This window comes from Peromyscus eremicus, chromosome 5, assembly GCF_949786415.1.
Source record: "Peromyscus eremicus chromosome 5, PerEre_H2_v1, whole genome shotgun sequence".
Taxonomy (NCBI): domain Eukaryota; kingdom Metazoa; phylum Chordata; class Mammalia; order Rodentia; family Cricetidae; genus Peromyscus; species Peromyscus eremicus.
In genome coordinates, this window is record NC_081420.1 from 119,486,178 (window position 1) to 119,505,295 (window position 19,118).

Consider the following 19,118-nt stretch of genomic DNA (forward strand, 5'->3'; position numbering starts at 1 on the left):
AAGGACGAGGAGAGGAGAGCCCTCACACATTGTTGGTGGGAGTGTAAATTTGCACAAGCTGTATGGAAATCAGTACGGAGTTTTCTCAAAAAACTAGATTAGACCTAGTATTGATCCAACTCTCTACCCAAAGGAATCAAATCACCTGCACATCTGCACGCTGCTTACATTAGCCGAGGTACACAACCAGCAAATGAGGTGTGCACAGTGGGATTTCACTGAGCCATAAATAAAAGTGTCTTTTTGGGGAAATGGATGGATCTGTATATCTTCATGTCGAGCTAGTCTCACAAACACAAACACACACACATCTTCTCTCACTTGTGGGATTTAGGGGTGAAAAAGGATGAAGTAAAAGTGTTGGGGGATATTCAATCACACTGTAAACCCTGAGTTTGCATTTGCATTAATTAAATAAAATTAACTTTGGGTCAGGAGGCTGGGTCATCATCTAGTTAACAGAAAGTAACCCTAGAGCATCAGAGGGCATCTGGGAGAGATAGAGAGACACAGGAAGTAGAAGGGAGGGATTTGGAGTGGAGCAGGGTTTTTTTTTTTCTTTCTTTTTTTTTTTTTTTTTGTTTATCTAGGTGCTACTCAACCTCTCTGAGCTAGCAGGTTTTCACCCCAGCCTTTGAATCTCGAGTCTTATTTATAAATAGGACGATAGAGATTTAGGTAAAGTCACCTTTAGCAGAAGCGGCAGAGTCAGTGCTTTGGAACAGAATTCCTGCCAGGCTGTGGCCTGAGCAGCCAGGCTGCTGCCAGAAAAGAAGGCTGGTAACTGTGGATGGAGTCTCAATTGGTGGCTGAAAAAGCAGTAGATTAAGGCACAGCCACTAAGTCAAAACAACATATTATTGATAGGAAAGGAGAAAGAGCTGGTGGGTGGGAGAAAAGAAGGTCATGGGCATGGAGGACTGTGACCAAAGTGCGTTATATGCACATGAAGTTGTGATAACAAACCCATTACTTTGCACAATTAATATGTGGTGATAAAAACTTGAAACAGCAGTAGTGACACTGAATCCGAATGTGTCAGCTCTGACTCAGGTGGAATTGTGGATTAGCACGTCCACTGCTAGATGTTGAAGGACTCTGCTAAAGTGAACTCACCATGACCATAGCTCCTGTGAGGTCACTGTCCTCACAAACAGAGCATGGGGGTTGATCCCAGCCCTGCAACGCTTAATAAACAAATGAATGAGTAGAATCGAATGTTTTAGTCCGAGTGTTTAATCTGTAAGACTCCCAAAGGACCCATGCTCATTCTTTGCTCATATTTTCATCCACATTCTTGGGCACTGGCATCTAGCTAGCACTGATTTGCATGGTCTGACTTCAGTATTGGGGAGTCTTCACTAAAACCTCCTTTGGGGGCTGGTGATGCAGCTCAGCAGGTTAAAGCACCGCTGTGAAAGCCTGGTGACCTGCGTTCGATCCCCAGAACCCACATAAAGGTGGAAGGAGAGAACTGACTCCACAAAACTGTCTTTTAACCTCCATACACACTCTTATGGAGTTTGTACTCTATTCACATTCATGAACTCATACACACACAAAATAATTGAAACAAATAATTTTTGAAAATTGACAAACCCATTGTTTTTGTAATCAGACTGCAGTGAACTGTGATTTCCTATCACAGCATGGTAAACGTAACCAAAAATCTAATCAAGAGTACAGGAACATGAACATGTGTTTTTGTTAGAGGGTGAAAATAGCTTATATAATGCCCACGGCACGTCAGCCAGCAGGGGGCGTGCTAGCCATCTGAAGTAAGGGAGCCTTTGGAGGGCGAGCTTTGACCAGGCTTCTCGGAACGGAACTGGTCAGTTTAAAGAAGTGTGAATAGGCATTTACCTAAAATGTTCCACGGTGAGGAAAGTTTAGAACAAATTGGGAGAAACATTCTTAGCTGTAGAATTTCCCAGAACTTTTGGTATTTCATGTGCACTGTGCAGCTTTGAAACGGAACTAGTGAAGGTCGTTTTGTCGTAAGCCGGCTTGACCGCAAGCTTCCTGGGAAGACGTTCCCTGGACCGGCTGTGTCTGGAACGGTCAGGAACAGGAAAGACTCGAGGAGTCTGGAGTTGAGACGATGACTAACCTGAGACTCTAGAACATACACTCCCTAAGCCTGGCGCGAGGAGGACCAAGGAGCAGTAAAAAACACCAACAAAAAGGAGCGATAACGCTAAGCAGTAAAGCACCCATACATACTCACGCATGGAAATGTGCCCGAACCCAGGATTCTGGCAGGCCCTCTCCCCCAAAACAGTGCACGCACTGCTCACCATGTTACCTGATAATCACTGTTTGGGTCTATCACCACAGACTGGATATGTCAAGCTGTGTTCTCTGAAGGCAGAAAGTCACTCATGTTGGAAGATGAGACCAGGGAAGCTCAGGGAAGGAAGACCAGGATGACTACATTTCCTGGGGGGCGGGGGTGGGGTGGGGGTGTCCAAAATGAGGACAGGACTTCGCCCAGTCTGTGTCTTCCCGTGTGTGGCTCCTCTCTAAATCAGCAGATATCTATCTGTGTGTGTGGCTCCTCTCTGAATCAGCAGACACACCGTCACAGAAACCGTTAGAGTCTTTCAGTCATACAATGTAACTCTTGGTTGTTGGACTAATGTCTTCGTGCCTACCAGCTGTGTGCCTTGGATATTTTCTTTTCAGTAGCTCTTAAAGCCCGTGAGGTGCCTGGTCGTGGGATGCACGGAGCCGTGAGCCACAGGAATAGATGGAGATAAAGGAGATGATAAACTACGAAGGAGCAGGAAAAGGAAACAAAACAAAACAAACTGAAAACGTTGTGAGAAACAGGAAAGGGAGACTTCTTCTTTCTTTTTTGCTTTGCTTTACTGAACCTTATTTTTAGTTATGTTTACTGCTTGAAAACCAAAACTTTTTTATTTTTAGTTATTTTTATTTTTAGTTTATTATTGTTTTTAGTTATGTTTACTGCTGGAAAACCAAAATGAATTACACATGGTACATAAACTATGGTTCCACTGTTTATGTAAAGAGTATATGTATATATATTTATGTTTAGGACAAAAAGGCAGAAGGTTAGATGTGAAGTTAATACTTAACTGATGTTGAGTGGAAAACACGTGATTTTTATATTTTGTTCTTTTTTTCAAGGATTAAGAGCTAAAGAGCTGGTTTTGTTGATAGAGTACTTGCCACACAAGCATGAGCCCTGAGTTCAGATCCCCAGCACCCACATAAAAAGTTGCATGTGGCAGCACATACCTGTAACCTCTGCACTGGGAGGCAGAGACAGGAGGACTCTGGGACTTGCTGGCCAGCTGGTCCAGCCGAGCTGAGCAGCCCAGATTCAGTCAGAGACGGTTTCAAAAGGTGGAGAACACCTGAGGAAGACACCTGATGTCAGTCTCTGGCCTCCAGGTGGGTGCAACTGTGTGTGTGTGTGTGTGTGTGTGTGTGTGTGTGTGTGTGTGTGTGTGTGCATGTATGTGGGTGCCCATGGAGGCCAGGAAAGGTGTTGGATGCCCGTGAAGCTGGAATAATAGGTCATTGTTGGCCTCTCGAAGTAAGTCCTTGGTGCTGAATCTAGGTCCTCTGAAAGAGCAGCAGATATTCTAACCACATCTCTCCAACCCCAATAAATCTTCTTTTTAAGGTAGTGTGATTTCTCAGATTCCTGGTGTAAAATAATGATGCCACATGTTTGGCATATCTCTAGCCAACAATGCCGTTTCTAGAATGAAGGAGACTGATAACTTGATGAAGACAGTCAACAGTATGCAAGTCCCCGTGCTGGCTGTCAAGAAGGATTAGTGTCGAGGATCTATAAAGAACATGTGTAACTCTTCAACAAGACTATGGCTAAGACTTCATTGAATAGACACATCTCCGAAGTACTCAGATGGCAGTAAGCATGTGAGAATATGCTTAATCACCAATTGTCAGGAAACTGTCAATCAAAACTGTAGTGAGCCTGGTGTCTGAGGGGTCTGTCAGTGAGGGTGAAAAACTGTGTGTTTGCTACATAATACAGTGCTGTGGGACATTGTTCACTGTGTGAGTGTTTGCTACATAATACAGTGCTGTGGGACATTGTTCACTGTGTGAGTGTTTGCTACATAATACAGTGCTGTGGGACATTGTTCACTGTGTGAGTGTTTGCTACCTAATACAGTGCTGTGGGACATTGTTCACTGTGTGAGTGTTTGCTACATAATACAGTGCTGTGGGACATTGTTCACTGTGTGAGTGTTTGCTACATAATACAGTGCTGTGGGACATTGTTCACTGTGTGAGTGTTTGCTACCTAATACAGTGCTGTGGGACATTGTTCACTGTGTGAGTGTTTGCTACATAATACAGTGCTGTGGGACATTGTTCACTGTGTGAGTGTTTGCTACATAATACAGTGCTGTGGGACATTGTTCACTGTGTGAGTGTTTGCTACATAATACAGTGCTGTGGGACATTGTTCACTGTGTGAAGATGGATGTGCTCTGGTTGGTGTAATAAAAAGCTGAATGGTCCATAGCTAGGCAGGAGGTGTAGGCGGGATTTCCGGGGAGAAAGGAAGAGCAGGAGGAACGGAGGCTCCCAGGAGACAGGAGGAGACAGGGAGGAGACAGGGTGGGCTGTGTGTGACAGAAGGTAGGTGAACAGAAATGGGTTAGTTTAAGTTATAAGAACTAGTTAAAAAAAAAAACAACCTAAGCTAAGGCTGAGCTTTCATAATTAATAAGGAGTCTCTGTGTCATTATTTGGGAGCTGGCTGGCAGGACAGAAAAAGACTCATTACAATATAGCATAGAGATTTCTCAAAAAAATTTAAAGTTGAACTACCACACAATCCAGCAATCCTACTTCTGGGAATTTAGCCAAAATAACTGAAAATAGGATTTCACAGAAGTATTTATTTGTACATCCCACACTAATTCACAAGTACAGCATTACTCATAATAACCAAGAGGTAGAAGCTACTTAAATGTCCATTGACAGATGAATGATACATATGTAAGGAAACACTACTCAGTCCAGCAGAGAGGGGAACTCTGCCGTGTATACAGCATGGTCGGACCTCAGAGATAGTATCTTAAATGAGACATGCTGGCACAGAAGAACAATGCAGCATTCGATTCCACCTCCATGAGGTGAGACACAGTAGAGCTGTGGTTGTGGGGGGTGGGGTGGGGTGGGGGGCGCAGGAGGAGAAGGGAATTGGCTAGTGGGTAACTTAGTCTGCTTTGGCTGTTGTAACAGGAAACCTCAGGCTGGGTAATTTATAATAAGTAGAAATTTATTGACTTGCAATTTTGGAGGCCAGGGAGTCAAAGGTCATAGGAGCCAGCATGGGGAAAAGGACTTCTTGTGCATCATTCCATGACAGGGAATGAACAAAGGAGAGGGGAGGGGGGAGGGGAGGGGGGGAGGGGAGGGGGAGGGGAGGGGGAGAGAAGGGGAGAAGAGCAGTGAGAGTCAAACTGGTCCTTTCCTAAGGAACCTGTTGCTGTAATAGGCCAGAGCCCTCACAGCCTGATAACTTAAAACATTCCACCTCTCCTTGCAGATGACGCGGGATGGTTTGCCTTCTAAGTTTCCAGCTTCAGGATGGTTCAAAAGTTCCCACACCACTGTACTGCTCTTTGGTTTCAGTATTCAACAAACCATGGGATTTTAAAATATTTTGTTAGAAAGTGGGCTTTGGGTAAATGGTTCTGGGGATCGAATGCAGGTCACCAGGCTTTCACAGCGGTGCTTTAACCTGCTGAGCTGCATCACCAGCCCCCAAAGGAGGTTTTAGTGAAGACTCCCCAATACTGAAGTCAGACCATGCAAATCAGTGCTAGCTAGATGCCAGTGCCCAAGAATGTGGATGAAAATATGAGCAAAGAATGAGCATGGGTCCTTTGGGAGTCTTACAGATTAAACGCTCAGATTGAAACATTCGATTCTACTCATTCATTTGTTTATTAAGCGTTGCAGAGCTAGGATCAACCCCCATGCTTTGTTTGTGAGGACAGTGACCTCACAGGAGCTATGGTCATGGTGAGTTCACTTTAGCAGAGTCCTTCAACATCTAGCAGTGGACGTGCTAATCCACAATTCCACCTGAGTCAGAGTTGACACATTCGGATTCAGTGTCACTACTGCTGTTTCAAATTTTTATCACCACATATTAATTGTGCAAAGTAATGGGTTTGTTGTCACAACTTCATGTGCATATAACGCACTTTGGTCACAGTCCTCCATGCCCATGACCTTCTTTTCTCCCACCCACCAGCTCTTTCCCCTCCCCTACCTCTAGTAGGCCTCCTTTTACTTCATCGTTTTTTTCACCCATAAGTCCCACAAGTGTGAGAAGATGTGTGTGTGTGTGTGTGTGTGTGCACACCTCATGTGCTGGTTGTGTACCCTGAAAATAGTGCCATAGACGTACAGGTGGCTCTGTTAATAGTGTAGATCACGGGGCTGGAGAGATGGCTCTGCACTTAAGGGCACTGCCTGCTTCCCAGAGGACCCAGGTTCAATTCCCAGCGCCCACGTGGCAGCTCACAGCTGTCTGAACTCCAGTTTCAGGGACCCGACATCTTCCCCCAGATACACATGTAGGCGAACACCAACGCACATAAAATAAAAAATAAATGGTATAAAAATATGGTGTAAATCCTGAACACAGGAGAGGTAGGCCAGGACAAGGCATGGTTCTTGGTGGTTTACATCAAATGCATTTGACTTCCTGCTGTGCTCTGGATGAGTGTCCCTGAAGGTCCTTATGTAACAGCTGAATCCCCCGGGTGGTGGCATTGGGAGATGCTGTGGGCCGTTAAGAGGTGAGGCCTTACGTTGTTGGGGGGTACCCTAGTTAGACAATGTGGGAGCCAGTCTCTCGCTTTGCTTCCTACCTTGAAATCTGAGTGCTCCCATGACTGCCATCTGCTGCCTTTGCCAGTGCCAGGCAGATTTGGGCACCTCGCCTCTGAACCTCCCAAACTGGGAGCCAAAGACACGCTCTGTCTTATTTTACATCAGGTATTTTGTTACAGTAACTCTTAGCTGACTAGAATACTTCACAATATTTTCAGTTTACAATGATTTTATTTGGATGTATTCTGACTGTGGGCTGAGAGCACCACACCTGACACAAGTCGTCTGGGGGACACAATCAAACCACAGCAGTGAATTCAGGTCATCCAGGATGGGGTAGCTCTGGAGACCTGCGGCATGACAATCTGTACATTTTTAACAGGTAGTTGCATACTTGGAAATTGTTGGGAATGGGAGTGTGTGTGTGTGTGTGTGTGTGTGTGTGTGTGTGTGTGTGTGTAAACCTGGTTAACAGGCAATACATTTACCTTAGCAAATTGTTTCTAGTCCATGTGGACTGGTTTCTTTTCTGTTGCTGTGATGAAATACCCTGCCAAAAATCAGCTTATGGGGAAAGGGTTTCTTTTGGCTTAGGGTTCCAGAGGAATAAAGTCCATCATTGTAACAAGTCTTTCTCTGTCCCACAAACCAGCTCCCAAATAATGACACAGAGACTTCTTATTAGTTATGAAAGTTTGGCCTATAGCTTAGGCTTGTTCCTAACTAGCTCTCATAATTTAAATTAACCCATTTCTATTAATCTACATTTTATCATGTGGCATTACCTCTTTTCCATCTTGCACCTCCTATTTCTTTCCCATCTGGCTGGCAATTCTACTCCTTCATCTTCCCAGAGTTCTCTCTGTGCCGGAAAGTCCCACCTATACCTCCTGCCTAGCTATTGGCCATTTAGCTTTTTATTACAACAATCACAGCAATACATTTTCACACAGTGTACAAATATCTCACAACACATCATGGTGAGGAAGACATGGACACAGACAGGGAATGCATGTGGGCAGGTGCAGGAAGCTAGCCCATCACATTGCATCCCCACACAGGAAGCAGAGCACACAGCAAGTGGGACCAGCTGTAACCTCAGAGCCTGTCCCCAGTAAAGCAGTTCCTCTACCAAGGCTCCACCTCTTAAAGGTTCCACATCCTCCCAGGCAGCACCATCAGCTGGGGACCAGTGTTCAAACATATGAGTCCATGCGGGCACTTTTATATTCAAGCAACACCATCCAATGGAAAGATCACTGAAAAAAATAGAAGAGTGGTACTTACTGCTTAAACAAATCACTCCTTTATCTTCCAAGTGATTCAGGTGGGAGCAAACATCACTACTACCTGGTCCACCCACAGACCTCAGAAAAAGGAGCCTCGCAAACCGCTCCTGATGAGTAAGTGGGAACCACATTAATACTTCATCTGCATCTCCTCCACACCTAACTTAGACTGGGGTGGGCTCTTGATTCTGAACAACCTCTCTTAAGCCTCTTCCTCAGTGACCTCCATTGCCTCCCAAAGTTGAGCAAGCCAGTCAGATTTCCATTAAGAATTTAAAATCTGGAACCACAGACCTAAAGTATTAAATTGCAGCTAGGTGGGTCTTCGATGGTCCATATGAATATCAATTATGAGCGAGCCAAGTCAATTTTAGAATTGTACAGAGAAGAAAGAGAACCATGACGGAGGCACTGGCAGCTCTCACTGACTGTTCTTTTAGGTGTGGGTTTCTGCAGTTTGAATGTGGTATGACTGCGTGTGGGGATGTCTTTGTTGGCTTTTGTTGGTTTATTTGATTTTTATCTTGTTTAGTGTTCTCTGGTGCTCCTGGATCTGTGATTTGACATCATTAATCTTAGCTCATTATTATTTCAATTTTTTTTAATTCTTTTCTTCTTCTAGGAATCCACAACTTGTATGTAGCATATTTTGTTAATTTTCCCATGGTTCTTGAATATTCTATTCTGCCTTATCATCTTTTTTATGTTTCATTTTACTTTATAAAGTTTCCAGTTGACTCATTTTCAAGCTCCCAGATCCTAGTTCTTGACCATGCTAGTCTGTGGATGGACCCATCGAAGGCAGTCTTCATTGATTGCTAGTGTTCTATTTGTAGCATTTCCTCTTGAGTGCTTCATGGAATCTTATTTCTCTGCTTGGTCTGGTTTATTTTTCTCCACTAGATTCTTTAATGTATTAGTCACAACTATTTTAAATTCCCTGTTTGATCATTCTGATTTATGCATGTCTGAATCTGGTTCTGATGGTTACTTCGTCTGCTCACACTGTGTCTGCGCACACTGTTTTTCTCTTGCCTTTCAGGATTTTTATGGTTAGGGGTTAAAATCTGAACATATTTATGGGTAATAGGAACTGAAATAAACAATGTGTCTGTGTAGCTGAAAGTTTTCCTGTGTCCTGCCTGCCCCACGGTCAGGACAAATCTCTGTCACCCACCAGTCCCACAGCCACTCAGACCCAAATTAACACACACAGGCTAATATTATTTTTAAACTATGGTCATGGCAGGCTTCTTGTTATCTAGTTCTCATATCTTAAATTAACCCATTTCTATAAATCTATACTTTGCCACGTGGCTCATGGCTTACTGGTACCTTTACATCTTGCTTCTTCTGGCAGTGGCTAGCAGTGTCTCCCCTGCTCTGTCCTCTTCCTTCCTCTCTCTCTCTTTAGAATGTCCTGCCTAACCTTATTCTGCCTCACCATTGGCCAAACAGCTTTATTTATCAACCAATCAGAGCAAGATATTTTCACAACATACAGAAAGACATTCCCCCATCACTTCCCCTTTTCTTTCTAAACAAAAGGAAGGTTTTTAACCTTAACCTAGTAAAATTACATATATCAAGGAAGAATTACAGTTATAATATCTGATCTATTTGTATTTGACAAAATTAAAGAAGATATCCTATCTATCCTATATTTGTGAGTCTAAGGTTTCATATCTACCTTATCTCTTATCATAACCAAAGAAAACCATAATTATAACTCTCTAGTCTTCAACTACATCAAAGACCTCAGAAGGATACAATATTATCTAAGTAAATAGGAAGTGCATTGTAAGCAACTTCCAAAAATCTAGAATGACAGAGACAGCTGGCTGTCAGGACAGTCACCTAAAGTTCTTCTGCAATGTTGGGGCATCCTTCTTCAGCCCACAGACCTAGAGTCTCTCAGTCATTTCTCTCTGTGTCCTGTAGAATGTCTGGCAGTTAGTGATGGGGGAATATTTTTCTATATACTGTGAAAATATGTTGCTCTGATTGGTTGATAAATAAAGCCATTTGGCCTACGGCAAGGCAGCTTAGAGGCAGGTGGAAAATCCAAACAGAGAGGAAAGAGAAAGATGAGCAGAGGAGATGCTGCAGCCGTCGCCATGAGAAGATGTAAACGTACTAGTAAGCCACAAGCCACGTGGCGAAGTATAGATTTATAGAAATGGGTTAATTTGAGATATGAGAACTAGATAACAAGAAGCCTGCCATGGCCATAGTTTAAAAATAATATTAGCCTGTGTGTGTTAATTTGGGTCTGAGGGGCTGTGGGACTGGCAGATTAGAGAGATTTGTCCTGACCGTGGGCCAGGCAGGACACAGGAAAACTTTCCGCTACATGTCTGTGAAATCAACTTCAATGAAAGAAAGGCTTATTTTGGCTCCTGACTTCAGAGGACTCTCCATGGTCACTTGTCCTTGCGGCTTTTAGGCGAGAGGAGAAACAGACTGTAATAGCAGAAATGTGTATTTGAGAAAAGTCACTCACTTTCTAAACAGGACCTGGGGGCGGGGAGGCTCCCAATATACTCTTCAAAGATGAAAGGTGCCACATGCTCCAAAGTGCCCCTAACTCCCAATAGTAGCACAATCAAGCCTTTGCATGTGAGCCTTCAGGGAAGATGTATGACGCAAACCACGGCCTTTCTCGTAAGAAGAGAGCCAGCCTTTTCAAGCCCTGTCATGGCTTCGAACAGAGGCCCTCCCCTACATTCAGAAGGCTGAACTTTAACCTCTGTCTCTGTGTTTTTGCAGCATCTCCACATTGCAAACAAACCCCTGTTTTCTTTAGTTGTCTTGAACAGACCAACCATACAATCAAAAGGCCTGGGAATGAAGTTTATTGCCTTCCCCAAGTCACAGCTCCCTCAACTGTGAAAGGAAGTTGGGGTAAAATAACTTTAATAAATAGTGTCAAAAAGATAGCATGCTCTGTTGGCTGTTGCACTTTGGGGTGTTTATGCTTTCCTATTTCCAGATGTGTCTTCACTGTAAGGGAAGACAAATGATAATCAGTAAGAAAGAAAAAAGAAAAATAAGTAGCCTTTAAATCTTGGTCGGGGAGAAACTTTCAAGTGACTAAGAAAGTCACGGTCACACAGCTTAACACGTGATAGCTGAATGTATAAACTCTCTTTCATTGGTGTGCTATCAATCATTAAGCTTTTTCCTAAGGATCACATTGCTCTTCAGTGTTGAGGCCTGTACGTGGTCGGCCAGCACCGTAATTTAACTAAACCCCCAGCTCACTGATCTTGCACCATAAGACAGCCCAAACCATCTACTTCTAAGGACCTGTTCAAAGAGAGCCAAAGTGCCTGTTCTGACATTTGTTCTGTCGGCCTGCATCCTCCTTTTCTCTGTGACTACACATCTTGGGAACTGGTCTTTCTCCAACTCCCAGTGTTTCTGGTCACTCATAGAAGCCCCACACCTCGTAGAGACCACAAACATGCTAGGTAAGCCATTCTGAGTGCTTCCTTGAATTCTTCAGACTTGAATCTGTGGAGAGAGGGGACCTCCTTCCTCTGCTCAGTGCCTCAGGATGCCTATCTTGAGCTGTGTGGAGAAACCCGGGAAACTGGAGCCAGAGGCAGCGAATGGGGATGTGAAGGAGAATCCACAGAACTTGTGTTCTTGAGGGTGCATGTCTTCCCACCCTTCTCCCTGTGTGGTTAGATGAGCCAGCAGTTCTTTCTGGTTATTCCATGTGTCATTTCTAGTCGGGACTCCTACATGATACAGAAGTTGATAGAATGGGTTTTTGTTTTGTCTGAGATTGGTTCCTAAGATCAAAAAGGTTATCTTCCAGCATAAGCAGAAAAGTCAACAGAAAAATACCTCGAGGCACTCTTCTGCAAAATGGCAACAGAACAGTAAATTGAAGAAGAAAGGATCTAAAATGAAAATACCAAGGACATTCCCATCTGAATCCTGTGCAGAGCCTCATTCTCTCTGTAACATGGAAGTGTCTACAAATGCAGACATCTGTCACTGAACTGACTTATAGAAAGAATAAAAGAGAGTTCATGAAGTGCTTACAACTTCTAAAATAGTACTATTCAAATCGAGTACGGATCATGCATCACTTTTAGGAACAGTGACTTGAGATTTATTTCCTAATACCTCTGATGCTCACTTTTTTCTTTTGTAAAATGGGGGTGTTACTGTTTGCAGGGAGCTCATGATTTAACCTAAGGTGATCCTATCAGAAAATTAAGGACTTCCAGCCACCGAGCATTATTTATGAGAGTTGGCTTGTATTTGTGGTTTCACGAGGAAAATTTTCTGCAGAGAGCAGTGAGAAGTACTGAAGAGAAAAAGTTGGTAATGTCTGCATCTCAGTCACTGTTCTATGCTGTAAAGAGACCATGGCCAAGACAACTCTTATAAAAGAAAGCATTTAATTAGGGGTTTGCTTATAGTTTCAGGGAGTTGGTCCATGATCATCTTGGCAGGAAGGGAAGTAGGCAGGCATGATGCTGGAGAAGTAGCTGAGAGCTTTACACCCTGATCCACAGGCAGCAGGCACTGGGGTAGGATTTTGAAACCTCAAGGCTCACCTCCAGTGACATACCTCCTCCAACAAGGCCACATCCACCCCACCAAGGTCATACCTACTAATCCTTCCCAAATAGTTCCACTCACTGGTGACTAAGCTTTCAAATACATGAGCCTATGAGGACCATTTCCATCCAAACCACTACACCTGCTGATGTCACTTTATTCTTAAGGGAAATTGATCCTTGAAACAATTGCATCCCATATGGAACAAGGTACATATGGATGAGGCTGAGAACTGGCTTTATTATTCTTCTAGATAGTTCTCTACAGAATTTTCTCCACACTTTTGATGATGATGTCACATGATTTCTTTTGTGTTAGTCAAAAATAACATTAAACACTTTATCTTGCTAAGAGTAGAATAGTTTTCTGGCTTATACACTTATACATTCCTTCAGGAGGCTAAAGTGGACAGCAAAATCAGTTGTCCCAAGGTTACCTTTATACCATCACATGTTCAGGTATAAATATTAGTATTTTAACCTATGTCATCTGCATTTTACACTCACAAATAACCCTATCACATCCAGTCCAACTGTTTTTATGCTATTTATATTTTGTAAAATATACCATAAATGACAAGCAAATAAATCAACCAAAATCTTATTTGAGCTTCATGGGACAGACAGTAAGCATCATTCAGAGTTCACTTCAAGTAGGATTCAAAAAAGATGTTAAATTTAGTAATCAACTAACCAAGGAAATAGAGTAGAAAGAAAAGTAACTGAGACTCATCCTCATTGTTCAAGAAGGAATGTGCATCGTTTTCTGTCTTCCAGAGGAACAATCCTGATGTTTAATGTCCATGCTGGTCATCACTCTGGTACTGTCTCTGAATTATGTAAGTGCCTTGAGATACATTCAGTGGGCTACAAGAACCCCACCTGAAAGCCCGGCGTGGTGGCAGCACTCCACAGGATGGTTTGCAGGCTTGCGTCCAGGCCAGGCTACAGAGATCTTGTCTCCAAAAACAAAATAATTGAATTTTAGCAGGGATTCAGAAATGGATTTTCTCTTTTCCTCCTCCCCCTCCTTCGAATCCACAACTTTTATGTGGCATATTTTGACATTTTCCCAAGGTTCTTGAATGTTCTAGTCTGTTTTATCGTCTCCTGCTTCTGCTTCCCAGGTCCTAGGATTGAAGGTGGGGGCCACTGTGTCCAGAGTTTCCCCCTTTACTGTTTAAAATATATATATATGTGTGTGTGTGTGTATGTGTGTGTGTGTGTGTTTTGCTTGCATGTATGTGTACACACACACACACACACACACACACACACACACACACACACAAAATGTGCATGTCTGTTGTCCAAGTAGATCAGAAGAAAGTATCGGATCCCAACTGATGGATGTTTGTAAACCACCATGTGGGTGCTGGGAACTGAACCTGGGTCCTCTGAGAAAGCAACAAGTGTTCTTAACCACTGAACATCTCTCCAGCCTGAATAAGCTGCATTTTCGACTAATGCAACTAACCTGTAAGATTTTTTCCCAGAAAGTAACTATTATTTTAAGATAGAGGAGGTCTATACTCATCCAACCCTTAAACTTTGCCAAGAAGTAACTCGTATTCATTCTCCAATATTTAGCATTTAAGTCAGATACTGCATGCCCAGCTCTGGGCTGATAGCATTGTTAGTACTGTCTCACTGTGATGATGAAAAGAGCTGAGAAGAAGTAACTCAAGGGAAAAAAAGCTTACTGTGACTCCCAGCAGTAAGAGTTGCTGAGACTGCCGTGGCCAGAGCACAAACTGGCTGCCTTTTTCTTCAGATCCAGCCCATGGGATAGTACCATTCACATTTAGTGTTGTCTTTGGGAAAAATTCTCTGGAAATGCCCTCAAATACATGCCTAGAGATATGTCTCCTAGATGATTAAAAAGTCATCAAATTGACAATGAATATCATCATTACACTATTGCCATTTCTATTTACTGGTGGGAAAACTGAGGCACGGGGAGATTAAGTAGTTTGGTCCATCTGAAAGGAAATGATAGTCCGCAGGGGAAAAAAGCTATGATGAACATCTGTATGAAATATTTAGAACACTGCCTGCCATTGAGTGCCAACCGCTTCAGTTTCCCACTTAATTCTCTCAACAATGCTATAAAGTAACTTTTACATACTACTTTACAGCATCCATACTTTTACAGATAAGGGAAGTGGTAAACATGGAAAAACAACTTTTCTAACTCATGTGTCCAGTTCACGATAGAGTGGACAGTTACGTCAACACGTAGCTAAGTCCAAACCTCTACTTTTGACCAGTCCAGAGGCCCAGCACAGTGGAACCACTGTTGAGGGCATAGCAAAATGAAGCACAGATTTGAAGAAAAAAAAATACAAATATTACTCTCTGGTATGGCAAACCAAAGAAATAAAGGTGAATCGGTCTATCCCAGCCCACGGCACAATGGCCACAGGAGGGGGATGGGACTTTCCTCATATTTTTGTAACTACATATATGCCATTTAAAAGGAGTTCAAACAGAGAACAAACACACTGCTAAACTTAGTGCTGACAAAAGTCCCCCTCCCCCTTCTACCCTCTTTAGGAGGCAGCAAACACCCACTGTTACGGACATTGTACCACAAGTGCCAGGCCTGGTAATCCTGCAACAGCCAATTAAGGGAAATCATGAGATGGCCTCTAGAAGTTTCTAACCATCCTTAAATGGTGGTCCTTTCTCATCAAGAAATTCTCCCGGCTAACCTCTCTGAGCTTCTCATACCCTACATAGGATGCAAATCCCACAGATCTTATACAAATATCAAGGAGTGTCTGTTAAAATAACACTCAAAAAATTTTGATTTCAGTTACAAACCAGTAGCATAGGAAACAGTAAAGCTGACACACTACGTAAAATATCCTAGAGTCAAGAATACAGTGTGTAGAAGAATATTTTATTTGGGAGAAATTTTATGGCTAGAAATAATTTTACTCAAATGTACACAGTTGTAACTACCATCAAATAGTTTAAGACATTCAGAGAATTAAGCAGAGCTAGAGGTTTAAAGACAATCATAAAAAATCATAAGAGCATGATGGTAGTAATAAAACCATGAAGAAATTTAAATTATAAATAAGGTTTATGTAGCTTTAGGGACCTACAACTTTAGCATAATAAAAACAGCAAGCAATATTTCCTATACGCCATTATGATGATGAAATGATTTTCCCAAATAATTTAATCCTCACCAGCTCTGTAAGGTCATATGTCAACCTCATTTTGCCAGAAGGAAACTGAAGCCTACAAGTCAGGTTACATGTTCAGGTTCAGAGGTTGGTCTGGTTCAAGTTTAGACACACTGCCTAACTCCAGAGCCCAAGGTCTTGGTCTCTGTGGTGTGCTTCCTCTGTTGGATCAGTTTTGTCCTTCAGCCCTAAGAAAAAAACTACATCTAGAGCTGGGGAGATGGCTCAGTTGGTAAAGTGCTTGGTGTGCAGCATGAGGGCCTGAGTTTGATCCTCAGGACACACACAGAAGCCAGACTGTGGTGGTATTGTGTTCCCCAAAATATTGTGTACCCTAATAAACTTATCTGGGGTCAGAGAACAGAAAAGCCACTAGATACTTTGGATAGGCAGTGGTAGCACACGCCTTTAATCCTAGCATTCCAGATGCAGAAATCCATTTGTTCAAGGATACAGCCAAGCATAGTGACTCACTATGAAAGCGAACCTTTAATCCCAGGGAGTGATGGTAGAAAGCAGAAAGGTATATAAGGCGTGAGGACCAGAAACTAGAATCATTTGGCTGGTTAAGCTTTTAAGTTTTGAGCATTTGGCCTGGTTAAGCATTCAGGCTTTTGAGCAGCACAGTTCAGCTGAGACCCATTCTGGATGAGGACACAGAGGCTTCCAGTCTGAGGAAACAAGATCAGCTGAGAAGTTGGCCAGGTGAGGTTAGCTGTGGCTTGTTCTGTCTCTCTGATCTTCCAGTGTTCATCCCAATACTTGGCCTCAGGTTTGATTTTATTAGTAAGACCATCTAAGATTTCTGCTACACCGGACACCATGCTGTGTGCCCATAATTCCATCCTCAGGACCCACACATGCTGTGGATCTGGATCGCTCTGTATGCTGTGAATGTGTTGCTCTGATTTGGTTGATAAATAAAATGCTGATTGGCCAGTAGCCAGGCAGGAAGTATAGTATAGGCAGGACAAGCAGGGAGGAGAATTGTGGGAACTGGAAGGCTGAGTCAGGAGACGCTGCCAGCCGCTGCCCCCATGAGAAGAGTAAAGTACTGGTAAGCCACAAGCCACGTGGCAAGGTATAGATTTATAGAAATGGGTTAATTTAAGATATAAGAACTAGATAGCAAGAAGCCTGCCATGGCCATACAGTTTATAAGTAATACAAGTCTCTGTGTATTTACTTGGGTCTGAGTGGCTGCGGGCCCGGCGGGACTGGAGAAAACTCCAGCTATACACACAGAAGCCGGATACCATACTGTGTGCCCACAATCCCATCCTCAGGACCCACAAAGCTGGACACTGTGCTATGTGCCCATAATCCCATCCTCAGGACCCACAAAGCTGGACACTGTGCTGTGTGCCCATAATCCCATCCTCAGGACCCACAAAGCTGGACACTGTGCTGTGTACCTATTATCCTGTTCTTATGACCTACAAAGCTGGACACTGTGCTGTGTGCCCATAATCCCATCCTCAGGACCCACAAAGCTGGACACTGTGCTGTGTACCTATTATCCTGTCCTCATGACCCACAAAGCTGGACACCGTGCTGTGTGCACATAATTCCATGGCTGGAAAGCTGCAGATAGGGGGGACCCCTAGGACTTGATGCTCAAATAATTGCGGAGTTCAGAGGCATTTGCTCAAAAAAAAAAAAAAAAAAAAAAAAAGTGGATAAACTAGGCTCGGTGGTACACACCTTTAACCCAGCATCAGGAGACAGAGGCAGGGGGATCTCTCTGAGTTCAAGGCCAGCCTGGTCTACAGAGTGAGTCCCAGGACAGCCAGGACTACATAGTAAGACCCTGTCTTAAAAAAAAAAAAAGCGGACAGCAATAGAACACATTCAAACGTACTGAAAGATGACTGTTGCCCCCACATGCATGATACAAAGGATGTGTTCGTATGCACATGCGTACACACATGCATGCATACATAAGTAGATCAATGTGAAATAAACTGGCCAGGAAAAATGAGTACAAACATTTTACAATCTTCAAACTCAGTAACCCTGACTTGTCCTAACTCTGAGTCTCTTGGGAACTGTGGGCCACCTTTGTAACTGCATTTCCTTTATGCCTGTCATGGAGAAGCAGCCTTCCAAGGCCAGCCAAGTGGACTTTAAACATTGGTTCCCATCACTGATGCTGTTTTGTTAGAGTATACATGGCCACTTCAGAAATCTTTAGACTAGTCTGGTACACTAAATGCCAATCATGACTTCCGATTCTAAGACGCCTCAGCTTCCTCCACTTTTGACTCTTAAGAAGAAACTACTGTGCCAGAGCATACGAAAAGGAGGAAGTGGGACCAGTCCCACACAGCATGGTTTTAAAACCACTACTATGTCTAACCGCGCCACACAAGTCAGCTGGGGTGGAACAAAAGGGTCACAATATAAACACACAGGTGACATTGGGATATGAAGTACTCTGGAAACTCTATAAAATGATTGTACAGGATAAGTTTATTAGTGTTCGTTTTTAAAAGCTTTCAACAGTAAGTCTGCTGCTAGTCCTGGGGACAGGGCAGCGCTGAGAACCTTCCTCTCCATCAGCGGAATCTGTTCTCGGGTGCTCGGATGGGTCTTGAAAAGGTGTAAGATGTTTTCCTGAATGAGATTCCACATCCAGACTTTCTGCTGCTTCTGTCTCTTGGTGGTCAGCTCCCCACTAGCCAGCATTACGTCCTGAAATTCTCTCATTGCATCCCACACTTCACTGATGCCCTCTCCAGTTCTGGCGGAAACGCGAAGGACCTACGGAGAAGGCAGAACCAGAACTGTTATTTCACGGGAAGTCTGCTATTTGCAAATGAACTCTTCGTTTATGGAAACAAATGACCACGCACTGGCACACACTGCAGCATGGGCCTCAGGTTACTAACGGCACAACAGAAATAAGCCGCTGACTTAAGGCCAAATTCTTTAGCCCAGAAATGTATTTTAAATTAGGATGGCTCAGATAGATAGATGGTCATGGGAATCCCAGAGGACTTGTGAGTGTCATAGGATGAACAGAGACAATGGTAGGGAGGGCTCCCTGAGGTCTGAGTGCCAGAGATGAAGCCAAGCTGAGGAAGAGCTCCATTCCTGGGCCAGTCAGTGCAAGGCTGAGCACCCAGCACCTCCATGGACAAGATGGCGTCACCCCACAAGTCCCCAGAGAAACCAACAGTAAGAAAGTC

At 43.4% G+C, this 19,118-nt stretch overlaps 1 protein-coding gene across 6 annotated transcripts in view; it reads right to left on the reverse strand.

The window, feature by feature from the left end:
- Window positions 1-18,381: 18,381 nt before the first annotated feature.
- The window catches only part of Mmaa (metabolism of cobalamin associated A), a 33,729-nt gene continuing 32,992 nt past the window's right edge, over window positions 18,382-19,118 (reverse strand). For all 6 annotated transcript variants that reach the window (XM_059264299.1, XM_059264297.1, XM_059264296.1 and 3 more), the window contains one exon: window positions 18,382-18,690. In XM_059264299.1, coding sequence (XP_059120282.1) covers window positions 18,403-18,690 — 288 coding nt within the window. In that variant the 3' untranslated portion in view covers window positions 18,382-18,402. The remainder of the gene's footprint in view (window positions 18,691-19,118) is intronic.